Source organism: Sebastes umbrosus, chromosome 20 (genome assembly GCF_015220745.1).
Source record: "Sebastes umbrosus isolate fSebUmb1 chromosome 20, fSebUmb1.pri, whole genome shotgun sequence".
NCBI lineage: Eukaryota > Metazoa > Chordata > Actinopteri > Perciformes > Sebastidae > Sebastes > Sebastes umbrosus.
In genome coordinates, this window is record NC_051288.1 from 25,201,148 (window position 1) to 25,217,479 (window position 16,332).

A 16,332-nucleotide genomic window follows, 5' to 3' on the forward strand; every position below is an offset into this window, starting at 1 on the left:
TAAATCACCATATTTATAAAACCTAATTTTATTAGGCTAATGTCGCCCAAAGTTTAATTTTCCCATTTCCATCATGCTTTATGCGATTTATTTGTTTATTTGACTGTTTTTGTTTTTTTCTTTCTTTATTTTTGGGTATTTATTTGATTTAATTCTCTCCACTTGCATTGCATTTGTTAGTGTTTTTATTACTGATTGTGTAATTTTGTTTTTCCCATAAAGCGCTTTGTAACGTTGTTTTGCAAAGTGCTATGTTTATTATTATTATTATTATTATTATTATTATTATTATTAGGGGGACTGTGTTTTTTATATTTTATTTATTGTTTGTTTTGTTTTTATTTTGTGAGTTAGTTATGGAGCTCATATACAGTATATATAATAATTATATTATATTATTATTAATATTATTTCTATGATTCTGTGTAAAGCTGTAGTATTGTTTGGGGGCTGTGTTTAATTTGTTTTTATATTTTATTTATTGTTTGTTTTGTTTTTTATTTTGTGAGTTTGTTATGGAGGTCATGTGTATGTATATATATATATATGTATATATATAGTATATATATATATATACATATATATATAATTATATTATTATTATTATTATTATTTCTTTGATTCTGTGTAAAGCTGTAGTATTGTTTGGGGGCTGTGTTTTATTTTTATTTATTGTTTTTATTTTTTTATTTTGTTATGATTTGAGGTCATTGTCAAGATCATGTGTTTTTGTTTAGTTTATTTGAAGTATAGGCCGTATGATGCGCAAAAAAATATAATTTACACATCGCATATTTACATTTTTTCTCCTTTTTTTCACGCTTGCAGCATAAAACAGCGTCACATTGTTTGCTAGCAAAACAAACACAACCACTTAACTTAAAAAACAACAACAAAAGTAGGTATTTTTGACATCCCTTCTCTTGAAGCTGGAGAATCCGAGCAGCCCCTGAAGGCATCAGGAGCGCAGAGCGTCTGTGCGAGGTGGATGAGGAGATTATCCTCCTCTAGTGACTCCACTGAGACTCTACTGAGTGTTAACACGGATCCTAACAGACAGCAGCTGCTTTGTGACACAACATGGGAAACGCCAACACCAAACTTCACTTCAGGAAAGCTGTGATTCAACTCACAACCAAAACACAGGTCGGTTCTCTATAATAAAACTCCGTTCTTTAGAATAAAACTCAGTAGAAACACAGAGAGAGTCTGTTGAGCGTCTGTGGTTTAAATTCAGCCAGTGGAGATAAAGTGTGAGTGCCAGATGGCAGCATGAACTGCTGCTCAGATGACACAAAGTGGAGAGCAAAACCAGGAAAACACTGCAGGCAGTTTATAAATGAGGGTTTCCACACACAGTGCTAATATATCTCCTGAAATATTAATGTTTTATAAATATTTGTGCTGTTTAAGAGACTGAAAATGCTCAGTTTGGCCTTCTGGATAATCCTCCACATGTCTTGTTTATGTTGTTAAATGATCCTTAAACAACTTGAACATGCAACATGTGACTTTAAAAATGTTGAATTATTTATTTTTGCTGCAGACAGCAGATGTGTTTCCCTGACAGGTGCATTTAAGGTGGAACTAACTAGATAAAGTTGCTATCCAGCCTGTTTCCAGCCTTGTTTGAGTCATTTTTCATGCAAAAATACTAAACATTTAATAATTATGATGACATTTTTCCCTATTTTCTGACAATTTAAGACAAATTGATGGATCAAGAAAATAACTGGCAGATTAATTGGTAATTTTTATATTTTATTTTTATTTTGTGCTGTTTAAGAGACTGAAAACTCTGTTTGGCCTTCTGGATAATCCTCCTCATGTCTTGTTTATTTTGTGAAATGATCCTTAAACAACTTGAACATGCAACATGTGACTTGTGACTTGAAAAATGTTGAATTTAATTAGTTTTGCTGCAGACAGCAGGTGTGTGTTTCCCTGGCAGGTGCATTTAAGGTGGAACTAACTAGATAAAGTTGATTTGAATCTACAGGACATGTAAACATGTCACTTTGGGCATTTTTCACTATTTTCTGACAATTTAAGACAAATTAATGAATCGAGAAAATAACTGTGCAGATTAATTGGTAATTTTTAGATTTTTTTAATTTATTTTTTTATTTACACACACACACATAAAACTTCTTAAAATCCAAATAATTAAAAAAATATATAAGAAATGTGACAGGAGAGGTCGACGGACCTGCGGTTTGTTTTGGTTGACGGATACAGAACGGATATGACGTCATGTTACTCAGACAATAAAAGCAGTAACTTCCTTCTACCTCCAGATAGACTTAAATGAAGCAAATATATCGATTCTGGCTTTAAAAACATGCTGTGTGTCTCTCGTTCAGCCCGTAGAAGCCACAGACGATGTCTTCTGGGATCAGTTCTGGGCCGACACCTGCACCACCGTCCAGGACGTCTTCGCTCTGGTGCCGGCGGCAGAGATCAGAGCCGTCAGAGAGGAGTCTCCGTCCAACCTGGCAACCCTCTGCTACAAGGTAACCCGGCTCTACAGGATGTGGTGTTTCAGGTGTTAGTTGTTCCAGGCAGCGAGGAGGAGTGACGTGTTCTCCTTCCTGGATACAGTCCGAGTCAAAGGAATGCTGCTGTTTGTTGTTCCCACACTTTAAACGTTACACACATCAGCGTCTGTAAAGGTCAAAGGTTATGAGAGTAAAGCAGATGTTCTTTTGTAGACCTGGCTCAGAATAACAGAAGAGATGGCGAGACAGGAGGAACAGATTTATAGTTGAGATACAGAATCAAAAGTATTTTTTTAAAGCAACACTTTTGGGGAAATACTCTCATTCACTTTTTTGCCTAAAATCAAAAGGTTCAGGATTTCTACGGGACATTATGTGTTTGAGACGCCCGACGTTGAAGCATCACTACGGTCTTAAAGTCCTCTATGTGTGTGTTTTTTCCGTCAGGCGGTGGAGCGGTTGGTCCAGAGTGCCGACACCGGCTGCCCCTCAGAGAGAGAGCGTCAGATCGTCCTGAACTGCACCCGCCTGCTCACCCGCATCCTGCCCTACATCTTTGAGGACGCCGACTGGAGAGGCTTCTTCTGGTCCACAGTGCCCGGAGCCGGAAGATCGGGGGTACGACTCTGACACTGACTCTTGTTACAGGAAGTAGTGAAGCAGAAACACATCACACCGGCAATACGGCATCCAGAGTAGATGACGTATTGCTTTGTAGTGTGTACAGCTTGCTTTTGGTCGGCCGTCAGCAGGCTCTCGTATAGTTGAAGCAGAACCACGAGCCGATTCCCCAACATCTTCTCTTCATCGCCTCTTTTTTTATGATGTTTCAGCAGACAGCAAACAAACTTTACTTGCCTCAGAGCTGTCCTATGAATCTCTATTGACAACTGTCAGCAGCCAGAATGGCCTGCAGCGGGCTGTGTGTTGTTTTTTTTAATTTTACACGTGCATTGTGAGCACTCAGGTCGTGGCTGATGATCGGACCGTACAGTGACTGTGAGCACCTCAACTGTGTGATTTTGGCTTTACATCGCAAACAATCTACTCGTACAGTTGGAGTAGGAATTACACAACAACATTTCTAAAATCGTACAGTGTATGCCCAGCTTAATACAGTCATATGTTAACGTTATAACGGCATCAGACTGTCGTCTCCAACTAAATCTCAGCCTGTAGATCAAACAGTTGGCTGTGAACACGTTGGTTAATTACAGACAACACTTAGTCTAACGGGATTCAATCAGATATGTAGAGATGTCTGGATAAACCATATCCGGTCACTGTGTTGGACGGGGGAAGACTGAAGGGACATGGCGGCGATCAACCTTCATTTATTAAGGTCTCGCCAACGCTCAGGTTCAGGCAAGATCTCAAAATAATTATTAGACGTTTATAAAACAAACGTTTACATAACAAGAGATGAATGCATACGAACTTGTCAAAATTACAATAACACATACGTCAGATCACATTGAAGCCTATGAGATCTTCTCTGTTTTCTATCCACCTAAAGGGGGCGCGGCCTGAAGTTTTGGCGAAGTACCCTGACTTATAACATTTAGACTCTCTGGAGTGATCAGGTCGGAGGACGTGAGGAGTGTGAAGTCTTCATGTTCATTAATGATTTTGAAGCTGGTGAATGATCGTCTTCAGTGCTGCCGGTGGGCTGAAACAGGAAAGGAAAGCTTTGAGGAAGCAATAATTCCCCGTTTCTACAAGTTAAATTACAAACCAGCGTCTCTCTGAGTGTTATATTAGTTGTATTTACTGTAAGACATGAAGGCTGTCTCTTTGTTCTCCGGTCTCATTATCTAAATTACTGTTGACAGGAAGTCATTTACCGACAGTAACCAGCAGAGCTATTTTCAGTTTAATGTGAAAACAAAGTGTCTAATGACATCACCATGTTGACATGCTGCCTCTGGCAAAAACACAAAGAAAGAAAGAAAACAATTTTAAAGGACCAGTTCACCCAAATGACAAAAACAAACACATTTTGTTCCCCTAAAGGTAAAAAAAATAAAACTAAAAAAGGTTTGGAGATTATAACTGGGATACAAACAAGTCTTGCTCACAGTGACAAAGCTAACATTTAATTTAATTTCTATTTGAAAAGGGACAATATACATTAATTAACATTCAAACAAATGTACCCGAGTTAGCCAAGAGGCTAGTGTTCATTGTTTGCCAGATGTTGTTAAGCATCTTAGAATAATAGAAAACAACTTTTCTTTACAAGAAAACTCTGCAGGGCGCCTTTAAATATTAATTTGCGGAAATCTCAGCAGATCTCAACACATTTGCAAATAAAACCCAAACTTTGTTTTTTGACGTGATTTGAGTGAACTGACCGCTAAAAAAATATATATATATATTATTGCATCTTTGGTTGTTTTTATTGGTTTATATTTTTTTAGGGCTGTCAATCGATTCAAATATTTAATCGCGATTAATCACACATTTTTTATCTGTTAAAAATGTATCTTTAAAGGGAGATTTGTCAAGTATTTAATACTCTTATCATCATGGGAGTGGAAAAATATGCTGCTTCATGCAAATGTATGTATATATTTATTATTGGAAATCAATTAACAACACAAATCAATGACAGATATTGTCCAGAAACCCTCACAGGTACTGCATTTAGCATAAAACAATATGCTCAAATCATAACATGGCAAACTGCAGCCCAGCAGGCAACAACAGCTGTCAGTGTGTCAGTGTGCTGACTTGACTATGACTTGCCCCAAACTGCATGTGATTATCATAAAGTGGGCATGTCTGTAAAGGGGAGACTCGTGGGTACCCATAGAACCCATTTTCATTCACACATCTGGAGGTCAGAGATCAAGGGACCCCTTTGAAGATTGACATGACAGGTTTTCCTCGCCAAAATTTGACGCAAGTTCGGAGCGTTATTTAACCTCCTTCATGAGAAGCTAGTATGACAACCTAAAAATCACAATTTGCATTAATGCATTAAAGAAATTAGTTATTATCGTGTAAACGACTAATTTTGGTATGAAATTTCCTTCAAGCTTCTCATCAGAGGTAGACGTTTAAAACCTGAGTGGTGTCTAAGACGAGCAGCAGAGCTGGAACCGGCAGACAGAGGACTCCTGTCCGTCTGTAGAGTTTAATCTGTCAGCAGCCTCTCAGCTCTCCAGACATCACAGGATTTTAGGCCTTTTGAGATTAGCACGTATGATAATCCACAGCGGTCAGACGTGATGGTGATTCTCAGAGCAGGATCTGGACTGTAAGATGAGACTGTTGCTGCCGTCGAGGTCACCGTCCCAAACCAACCCCTCCCTCCCTCCTCCTCTACCTCCGGACGGCTGCTGGTTCTCTGGTTACCTGGTCGGCAGGGGACCCACGGTCCAAACACTGCCCATATTGTACCCCCCCACCCATCCTCCCTGCCAGTGGTTGAATTAAGGAGGGATTGAATGTCCATTAATTAAAGTGTGGGACTGGAGTCAAACGCAGAGCTGCAGCAGATGGAACAGACTGTCTGTTGTTGTATGAATTCAGTTTGTGGTTCTGCAGGGAAATAATTATTATTGACTGGATTTAAAGAAAAGAAACAAGTGAAACATTTTGATTTGTATATGAACTAAAGCCCCGTTTCCATTTGTTTTTGTTTGATAACATTATTAAAAGTAAAGTTAGGCTCTGCTGTCGGCCTCCCGACTCATTTTAAGAAAAGACGGAGAGAGAAAGAGCGAGTGAGCTGAGAGGGAGAGTGGTAGAAGAGAGCGAAACACTGTGTTACGTCATCCAAAGCTAGCCCCCCCCCCCACACTTCAAAACTCATCCCGGCGCCGCTGGTTTACCACGGTGACCACCAGCAGCCATCGTCACACGTCATGTTGCTTTTTCATACGTCAGCGGACTAATTTACCTAATCTTCACAGGTCTTTAGACTGTGGTGGAAACACAGACAACAGTGGGCTGAAGGAACCTTTCAGTTCCTTGAAAAGTGGTTCCAGGGACTAAAAGTCTCTGGAGTTTTTGGTGTAAACCCGTCTTAAACTACTCATTATGGCCAATGCATACAGGGTGTGGACACATAACATAAACATCTGTAATAATGACGATAACAAGCGTTGATTACTGAGGCTGTAGTTTGTAGTAATTAAACCATAAATGTGAAACTCGTCTCTCTGTCCTGCAGCATCTGGACGAAGACGGCGTTGATGATGAAGCGCGGCCGCTGGCTGAATCCCTGCTGCTCGCCATCGCTGACCTGCTCTTCTGTCCAGATTTCACCGCTCAGAGCCACAAGAGGAGCAGCCCGGTGAGTCTCCGTTACACCGCCGTTCAGCTGTGGTCTGATTATCCCAGAGTGCAGCTGGAGGGCAAACACCTGCCAACATCCAGTATCTAATTAAGGAGACTGACCAGAGCTTCGCCTCGGGCTTGTCCATGAACTAGGAATCACATTTCTGCAGAACAATCTAGTGAATAGTCAACATTTGGGGACATATCCTAACTGTTCCCACCTGCCTCTAATCTTAATGCTCAGCTAGGATAACCACGACCTGACTCCAGCTCCTCTGTATGAAACACACAGACGTGATATCAATCTTCTCATCTAACTAGCAAATGAGCATTACTCAAAGTTTGAGCTCGTCCTTTCAGAGTCTTTCCACATAAGAAGGAAACCAGCTTTCTTCTACTGAGTGTTGACTTAGTTTGAGCCCTTCAGCTACGACAGTGTCAATAACATATAAGAGCTGAGTCGCTGTTCTTTAGCCCGGTGGCGGCCGGTACCAGTTAACGCTGTTATCTCCTTCACACAACCTTCTCCGGCAGTAGCTGGAGTTAATGAGTTACTCCACATGAGACCGACAGACAGAGGGAGGAGTGGCCGTGTTTGACAACTGGGCTGAGAAGGACAGGGTGGACACGTCTTAATCGAGTTGAGCAAACAGCTGCCGGAGAGCGCGGCAGGTGACAGAGAGTAACCTAACCCCTCTGTGATCGGACCACTCCTCACACCTCACGGCCAGCCGCCACGAGGAAACGTTAAAGTCAGCGGAGCGTGTGAGTGGCGAAGGTGGAAAATGACCAGCGGCGACTGTCGCTTGTTCCCACCTGCCTCTGTGACCTCTGTGACCTCTGTGACCGCTGAAGCATGAACACAGAAACATTTGAGCTTTCACTTCCCCGTCAGGATCAAGGTCACAAGGTGTCTGAGTTAAAGGGTCAGTTCACCCAAATTACCAAGATACATATTGTCTTCTAGCCTCAGCGTGGACGGATAATGAGACAATGGGCCCCAGACATGCAAAGGGCCTAAACCGCTCCTACATAAGAACAAGAGACACAGATTCAAAGAGACATCTCACTGGTCGTTTTGCATCGCTATGTCGTCGTTTTGCGTCTCTTTGTAGTAATGTTGTGTCTCTTTTTGGTTGTTTTGTGTGCCTTTGTGGTCGTTTTGCATCTCTGTAGTTGTTGTGCATCTCTTTGTAGTTGTTTGACGTCTCTTTATGGTTGTTTTACATCTCTTTGTCGTCATTTTGCATCTCTTTTGTTTGGCATCTCTTTGTAGTCGCTTGGCGTCTCTTTGTAGTCGTTTGGCATCTCTATAAAGTCGTTTTGCATCTCTTTGTAGTTGTTTTGCGTCTCTGTAGTCGTTTGGCATCTCTTTGCAGCCGTTTTGCGTCTCTTTGTAGTCATTTGGCGTGTCTTTGTAGTTGTTTTGCGTCTCTTTTTAGTAATGTTGTGTCTCTTTTTGGTTGTTTTGTGTGCCTTTGTGGTCGTTTTGCATCTCTGTAGTTGTTGTGCATCTCTTTGTAGTTGTTTGACGTCTCTTTATGGTTGTTTTACATCTCTTTGTCGTCATTTTGCATCTCTTTTGTTTGGCATCTCTTTGTAGTCGTTTGGCATCTCTATAAAGTCGTTTTGCATCTCTTTGTAGTTGTTTTGCGTCTCTGTAGTCGTTTGGCATCTCTTTGCAGCCGTTTTGCGTCTCTTTGTAGTCATTTGGCGTGTCTTTGTAGTTGTTTTGCGTCTCTTTTTAGTTGTTTTGCATCTCTTTGTGGTCGTATTCTGTCTCTTTGTGGTTGTTTGTGTGTAGTTTTGGTCATTGTGCGTCTCTGTGGTTAGTTTTACTTCTCTTTGTGGTCATTTTGTGTCTATTTGTGGCTTCCAAACAATAAGTTTTAGCACTAACTTCAAACCTGTTGGGCCACTAGGCCCGTTCAGTAATTTGTGCATGAGCCTCAGCGGTATACTGTAGCTGGAATATGGTCATTCAGATGATGATGACATTTTCCAACCCTCCCAAGAGCCACCTAATGTGTCGTGAGATGATTAAAGGAACAAGGAAAAGAAATCTGTGGCATACAATTATTTATTTTTTTAGAAATGTTTGATTTTTTCCTCGTCAAATATGGGATTTGTTTTATTTTTTTCAAAACTCTAAAATCATTCAAATGAAACAGTTTCTTTGAGACTTAAAAAAGGGATGCAACCTGTGACAAAGACGAGCCAAAATCAACACATCACTGCTTCCTGGGTTTAGTTTGTTTGTGGCACGGTGCCCTTTGCTGTCAGTTTCCTTGTGAAGAACAACGGCAGCACCTCGTCACATCTATTCATGACGCTGTAGTTATCGGTGCTGAGGTGTCACACGCTGATATTGTCAGCAGAGTACTCACTTGTTGAATCACGCGGTGGAAGTAGGTGTGAACACAGTCCCACTGCTCCGTTTAGACCTTCAGCATCGGGCAGACATTTTCGTCATTCTGTCAATTATATGTCCGATTAATCGTTTAGTCTATAAATAAATAAATAATATAAATACAATAATGCATATGCCACCACCAGCATCCGTTTGATGCACATGTTTTTATTGCTGTCGTCTCTGCTGCAGGATCCAGCCGAGGACATTCGAACCATAGACAGCTGTGAGTACATCTGGGAGGCCGGCGTGGGCTTCGCTCAGTCACCTCCTCTAAACTACGTCCACGACCTCAACAGGTGAGATCTGTGAATGTGGAGAACTGGCTCTGCTTTCCTGTTTATAACAGGAACAGAACAGATGGTGGTGCAGGTCCAGTACCATTCAGAGCGTATCTTGGACACATATCGGTCCAGCTAGAGGATAAACTAGGTAACTTTTCTAGTAACGTGGATCCGTCCTGTGTTGTTGTTTGTTCAGGACGGAGCTGCTGAAGTTGCTCCTCACCTGTCTGTCTGAGGCCATGTACCTTCCTCCGTCCTCTGAGAGCAGGAACTTCAATCCCTGGGTCTCCTTCTTCTGCTCCACAGAAAACAGGTAACGCACACTAACACACACACACACACAACATATGCACAGCAACAATAATAAAGGAAATAGGATTGTGTCTGGAAATTGCGCCCTTGCATGTGCATCCCCCCCTGCTATGCTGTGGAGCATATAACTGCCTCTGAAGAGCCCGTCGTCTCTGAACACATGGAAAAGTGTGATAGCAGATATCCAGCAGCCACACAGCGCTGATTGACCTCGACCTGTCTTTCACCGCTTTCACCCAGACACGCCCTGCCTCTGTTCACCTCCCTGCTCAACGTGGTGTGTGCCTACGACGCCGTCGGGTACGGCATCCCGTACAACCACCTGCTGTTCTCCGACCACCGGGAGCAGCTGGTGGAGCAGGCGGTCCAGATCCTTATCGTCACCCTGGAGTATGAGGCCGCGTCGGCCGCCAGCGCCGCCCTCCAGGCCCTGGACACCTCCGCATCCCCCTCAGCTGTGGAGGAGCAGGAGGTGAGAGGGAGGTCATTTTAGTTATTATAATAAAATCACTGATTCAGATTTTAAAATCCTGTATTTTTGTTTTTTCCAGGCAGCCGGACCTGATAACCTCTTTGTGAATTATCTCTCCAGGATACACAGAGAAGAGGTAAAACACCGCTCACCATTCAGCATTGAAAATAAGTATAAGATCATTATCTGGTTTAATAAAAGGCAGCAGCAAACAGGAAAGTTTGAAGCTTTGATTTAAAAGAACTCAGAGTTGGAGTCTGTCCTGCAGGTTTCTGGGAGCTTGTTCCAAATATTTGGTGCATAAAAACTGATTCTGCATGTTTAGTTGTGACTCTGGGGACACTAAGCAGACCTGATCCAGATGACCTGAGAGGTCTGGATGGTTCAGAACATAGCAGAAGATCAGAAATGTATTTCGGCCCTAAACCATTTAGTGCAAGATGTAGGATGTTAAAGTGTGTGTTCTCTTTGTTTCTTCAGGACTTGAGCTTCATCCTGAAAGGTCTGGGTCGGCTGATGAACAATCCTCTGGTCCAGACTTACCTGCCTCACTCCGCCAAGAAGATCCAGTTCCACCAGGAGCTGCTGATCCTCTTCTGGAAGTTCTGTGACTTCAACAAGGTGAGAGCTCAAGCTTTTCTATGAATCATCCTGAAGATACAAAGTTGGAGTAACGTTTACAATTAATACAATACAGACTTTAAAGGTATACATGTATCTAAAAACTCAAACAAATGCTAATATAGTTCTTTATGTGAGTGAGTACCCTTGAGCAGAAGACTTGAAGCTTTAAAGCGCTGACTGACTTTTGTATGTTTTCAGAAATTCCTGTTCTTCGTGCTGAAGAGCAGCGACGTGTTGGACGTGCTGGTTCCCATCCTCTTCAGCCTGGACGATGCCAGAGCGGACCAGTGTGAGTCACACGGATTAAATATTAATCTTGTTTGTGCGTGCGTATTGAGATGAGTTGATAGATTTATGAAAACCTCACATCTTTTTGTTTGTGTGCAGCACGTGTGGGTCTCATGCACATCGGCGTGTTCATCCTCCTGCTGTTGAGTGGAGAGAGGAACTTCGGCGTCCGTCTGAACAAACCGTACACTCTCCGCGTCCCGATGGACATTCCTGTTTTCACAGGAACCCACGCTGACCTGCTCATTGTGGTGAGAGGACATCAGATACAGGATGTTTTATATTCTCTGTTAAAGCGTGGCTCTGTTGTATTTTCTGATATTCTCTGAATGAAAACATAACAGCAGAGCTCTCACTGTAAATATTCCCTTTTCATTTTTCATGTTTAGATCTTCCATAAGATCATCACCAGTGGACACCAGCGGCTCCAGCCTCTGTTTGACTGCCTGCTCACAATAATAGTGAACAGTGAGTATCACATATGAAAGGTCGCTCCCTGGTGGCTCAATATTAGAACTGCAGAGTATTTCACCCTTAAAGCCTCGATCTGGTATCACAAACAAATACTGATAGGCATGAAATCTATTATGTGGGAGAAATGGGCCAGATCTGGAATCCATCTTCGGGGGGAAATTTATATATTTTATAATAATTTTTTGTTTTTATAAATGACAGTTTATCACAACATTAAATTAATATATTTTATAGTAATTTTTATTTTTATAAATGACAGTTTATCACAACATTAAATTAATATATTTTATAGTAATTTTATTTTTTATAAATGACAGTATCACAACATTAAATTAATATATTTTATAATACTTTTTATTTTTATAAATTACATTGTATCACAACATTAAATTGATATATTTCTAATAATTTTATTTTTTTATAAATGACAGTTTATCACAACATTAATTTGATATATAATATTTTTTATTTAATCAAATAATTGTTTTTATAATATTTTTTACTCTATGTGCAGTGGTTGTAAATATTAATCAAATCATTATTTTTCTTAATATTATTTTTACTTTTTTGTGGACTTAGGTCTGTTATACTCTCCTCTGTTTTGTTTGATCAGATGTTTTCAGTTTAAAAAAAAGAGGAGACAGTGAACATGTCTTTTGAATGTGATGTTATGAGGTGTGATAACATCTATTTTGTTCTGTTGTCCTATCAAAAAGAATTGCAGAGTATTTTAAAGCCTCCGTCTCTGCCCTCCACAGTTTCACCTTATCTGAAGAGCCTCTCCATGGTGGCGTCCAACAAGCTGCTCCACCTCCTGGAGGCCTTCTCTTCACCCTGGTTCCTCCTCTCCTCCCCCCAGAACCACCACCTGGTCTTCTTCCTGCTGGAGGTCTTCAACAACATCATCCAGTATCAGTTTGATGGTGAGAACATACACGTGAAGTCAAATAAAGCACCGTTACAGCACCAGCTTCCACCGATTTACTAAATATCCCTCTCAGGTAACTGCAACCTGGTGTACGCCATCATCAGGAAGCGTAACGTCTTCCACCAGTTGGCCAACCTGCCATCCGACACGGCGTCTATTCAGAGGGTACTGCAGAAGAAGAAGAAGTCTGGGATTTCCAGGGCCAACTCTAAAGAGACAGAGTCCAAGGAGGGCTCCAGAACTGCTGGACCTGCTGAGCCGGGCACACTCAAAGCCAGCTTAGAGGCCACTCCAGGTACGCTGAACGCTTCATGATGGTCGTCTAAGAGCTCTAAAGGTTGTTTTACTGCAAACCCTGCAAAGCCAAATAAAGCTACTGCTCTACTGTAGCTTCTCTTGCGTCCTTTAGGAATCGATAAGATAACAGAGAGGTCCCAGGTGAGCCTGGACGGTACCATGGTGGCTGTGCCTTATCCAGACTCTCCACGGACGACTGCTGACAGCAGCGCCGGAGCCGGAGCCAGCGACACCGAGTCCAACTCCGAGAGAGACCACGAGGTGCTCCAGGCTTCACATCACTCACACTCTCACTTTTATAGTTTCTGTCTGCACTTAAAGTGACTCCCTGTGCTTTTATTTCTGCCATCAGGTCTACCACACCGAGTCCGAGGCAGCGAGGAGTCGGTTGTCGAGTGCGTCATCAGCAGTAGCAGCAGCCTGGAGCGCTAACACAGACTGGGTGAGTCTTTTCTACTGTTTCTATCCTTCTGATCTTTTAGTCTATCCTCCATCTAGGGCGACCAGATCCCAACAAACCAAATGTGGGACACGTTACCAAGGCTGAGATGTTAACCTGCACTTGACCCCATACTTGCCAACCCTCACGATTTTCCCGGGAGACTCACGTTTTTCATTGCCCTCTCCCAGTTTCCTACCGAGGTCACAATTCTCCCGATTTATGGCAAATTTTCCCGCTTAACCCGTTTCTAGCGCTGCACAGCGTGTATATAATCCCTACTGTTTCGACCCGGACGACAACAGAGCTACACCAAATGTTGTTTCCGGGTGGAAGAGAGCAGTCTATGCTCACGACACAGCGCAGTTCGAGCTCATATTTGAGCAGCGCTCAGCACACATCAGCGTCCTTACTTATTTCGTTATTTTCATTGTTTAAAGTCACCAGAATGCAGGAAACAAAATCTCTGAAACTCAATTTTTTCTGGGAGAGGACCCCCAGACCTCCCGCTTTGGTTTTGAAATCCTCCCTTTCTTTAAGGTTTCGAGGTCGGCAAGTATGCTCGATCCATGTGTGTTCAGTTTGACAGCAAACACAGCGCCGTGATGACAGCTCCCCTGCCTTCTGCACAGCCGTTGAATAAAAGCCAGATTTTATAGAAGCGTCTGTCCTGCAGCAGTTGGACTCTTGAAAACTAGAGCCAATGAAAATGTGGGACATCGTCTCAACAACTGGAATAAAAGAATGCTGTGCAGTCTGTCGTAAAGTGGGACACCTGGTCACTCTACCTCCGTCATGCTGCTTGTGTGTTCTCAGGTGTTGTCATGGAAGGCGAAACTTCCTCTACAGACCATCATGCGGCTGTTACAAGTCCTGGTCCCTCAGGTGGAGAAGATTTGCATCGACAAGTAAGAAATGAAGCAACTTTTAATCTCTGAGGCAAATACATTATATGACTTCTCTGTTAAAGGGGCTCTATGTAAGAATCAGAAATTACTTGTTAATAAGTGACACCTGCGGCCGTTAAGTCAACGACAGTCAAAGCACTGTTGGTTTCACAAATAACTAAATACTTCATCTTTTGGCACATCAGCACCACATTATCATCAGTGTGTTTATTCTGAAGAAAGATCCACACGGACCTGATGGGGAAATAGCCTATTTTGTGGAGGAGGAAATTACTTTTATTCTAGTAAAGTCATGACTTTATTCTCGTAAAGTTGTGACTTTATTCTCGTCATATTACGACTTTTTTCTCGTAAAGTTATGACTTTATCTCAAATTTCAGGATTTTTTTCCCCCCTTAATGTGGCCCTAATACTCCTTCATAGTTTTGAGACTCTTGAGAAAAATGTCTGTCTCTTCAGCTGCTAAATGTTCCACTTTCTTCCCCAGCCAGTTGCTAACTTTGTCTCACTGTGTTCGGCGTTGGGTAGGTAGTGCTCTGTGGGTATCTCAGAGCTTTTTCACTGAAAACCTAAACAATTAAGGTGTGTGCCGTAAAACCAAAATAATGAGCAGGAAGATGCTAAAATGCTCCGTACAGCTCTGAGAAACTCATAATTCTCTACACCATCATCACTACGAGTCACATCACAGTCATTTCATCCATTGTTAATATATTAATGTTGATTAGTGCAGCTTTAATCATTCAACTATTGTCGTCGTCCTCAGGGGTTTGACAGACGAGTCAGAAATCCTGAAGTTCCTTCAGCACGGCACGCTGGTCGGCCTCCTGCCCGTCCCTCATCCCATCCTCATCAGGAAGTACCAAGCCAACGCCGGCACGGCCATGTGGTTCCGCACCTACATGTGGGGAGTCATCTACTTACGGTGAACGAGCTGAACACGAGCTTCTCTATGAAACCTGTTGGATCCAGATAAAAATGACAAAGGAGCAGTAGTAGATAGTAGTAGTAGTAGTAGTAGTAGTAGTAGTAGTAGATAGTAGTAGATTTATTGCAGACTTTCTTGACTTGCAAAATGATCTTTTAAATTGACAAACACCAGAAGTATGATTCGAAAACTTTGTCTCTCCGTTTGACTACCGTTCATGTTTTTTCCAAAATAAGGTCCCTTGGTGGTCCACTGGAAGGGGCGGTACTTCGCCTCTCTATAAGCTTCATGGCTCCAGTTTTTTAACAATGACTTGTTTTTCCTCTCTGTCTCTTGTTGCCATAGCAACGTGGATCCTCCAATCTGGTACGACACGGACATCCGGCTCTTTGAGATCCAGAGGATTTAGAGCAGCTGTTGACTTTGTTCTTTTCACCAACAACGAGATCTGCAGGTTTTTTTTCCTCACACCTGAACTGTTGATCGGAGGAACTTTTCACACCTTTCTGGTGTTATTTAAAGAAAACAAGCAGCAATAATCTCGTTCTTCATTCTTCCTGACAACTTTCAGGGTTCAGACACAAAAAAAGGAAGAATGTCTAAATGTGTCAAAACATTAGTTACCGTGTATCACATACAACCTGTACGACGAGCAATGCCAAACGGTCATTAAATTTGACTTCATCTTGAAACGTGACATTTATTGAACATTTATTACCAGTCAAGTTCTTCAACTCCAAACTGGGATAAACATTTCTTTATGGAGCTGGCTCACAAACGGAGGCAGGAAACAGGAAAGACATTTCACTTGTTTAATTGGCCCACATCACAATAGACATACTCATACGCTTAAGCATGTGAGGTATAAAGATTCAGTTCAGTAATATACAGACATACAGTAACATACACAATGTTGAGCTCCACAAAACACTGTTCCTGGCCATTACTGGTTCACTATTAAGACTATACTGTACACTAGATGGCGATGGGGGGACACTTGAATTAACCTCATTCATTTTTAATTAAATTAATTAAAAATGAATGAGGTTTATTCAAGTGTGTGTCAAAAGTTTTTTAAAACCAAATCACAGCATGTCTTTTTCTATGGTGTTCCTCAAGGTCTTGGTGTCTTAATGTGGTATTTCGGAGGGATTATTTATCATATTTATCAATTCTCCAATGG

General features: G+C 41.8%; 1 protein-coding gene across 2 annotated transcripts; it reads left to right on the top strand.

The window, feature by feature from the left end:
* The first annotated feature begins 940 nt into the window (after positions 1–940).
* LOC119478998 (protein HID1-like) lies at positions 941–15,841 on the top strand. Of its 2 annotated transcripts, none has more exons than XR_005204582.1 (19): positions 941–1,146; positions 2,364–2,513; positions 2,946–3,116; positions 6,679–6,801; positions 9,388–9,494; positions 9,676–9,792; positions 10,032–10,263; positions 10,343–10,399; positions 10,744–10,884; positions 11,086–11,176; positions 11,275–11,426; positions 11,565–11,643; positions 12,408–12,572; positions 12,651–12,872; positions 12,987–13,135; positions 13,227–13,316; positions 14,130–14,221; positions 14,988–15,229; positions 15,495–15,841. XR_005204582.1 is itself a non-coding variant. In XM_037754142.1 (19 exons), the coding sequence occupies exons 1-19, from the start codon at positions 1,081–1,083 to the stop codon at positions 15,556–15,558; spliced, it is 2,427 nt and encodes an 808-aa protein (XP_037610070.1). In that variant the 5' UTR covers positions 941–1,080; the 3' UTR covers positions 15,559–15,841. The 2 variants fall into 2 exon arrangements, 1 of the variants encoding a protein (XP_037610070.1); XM_037754142.1 differs by having other exon boundaries at positions 14,988–15,146.
* The last annotated feature ends 491 nt before the right edge of the window (positions 15,842–16,332 follow it).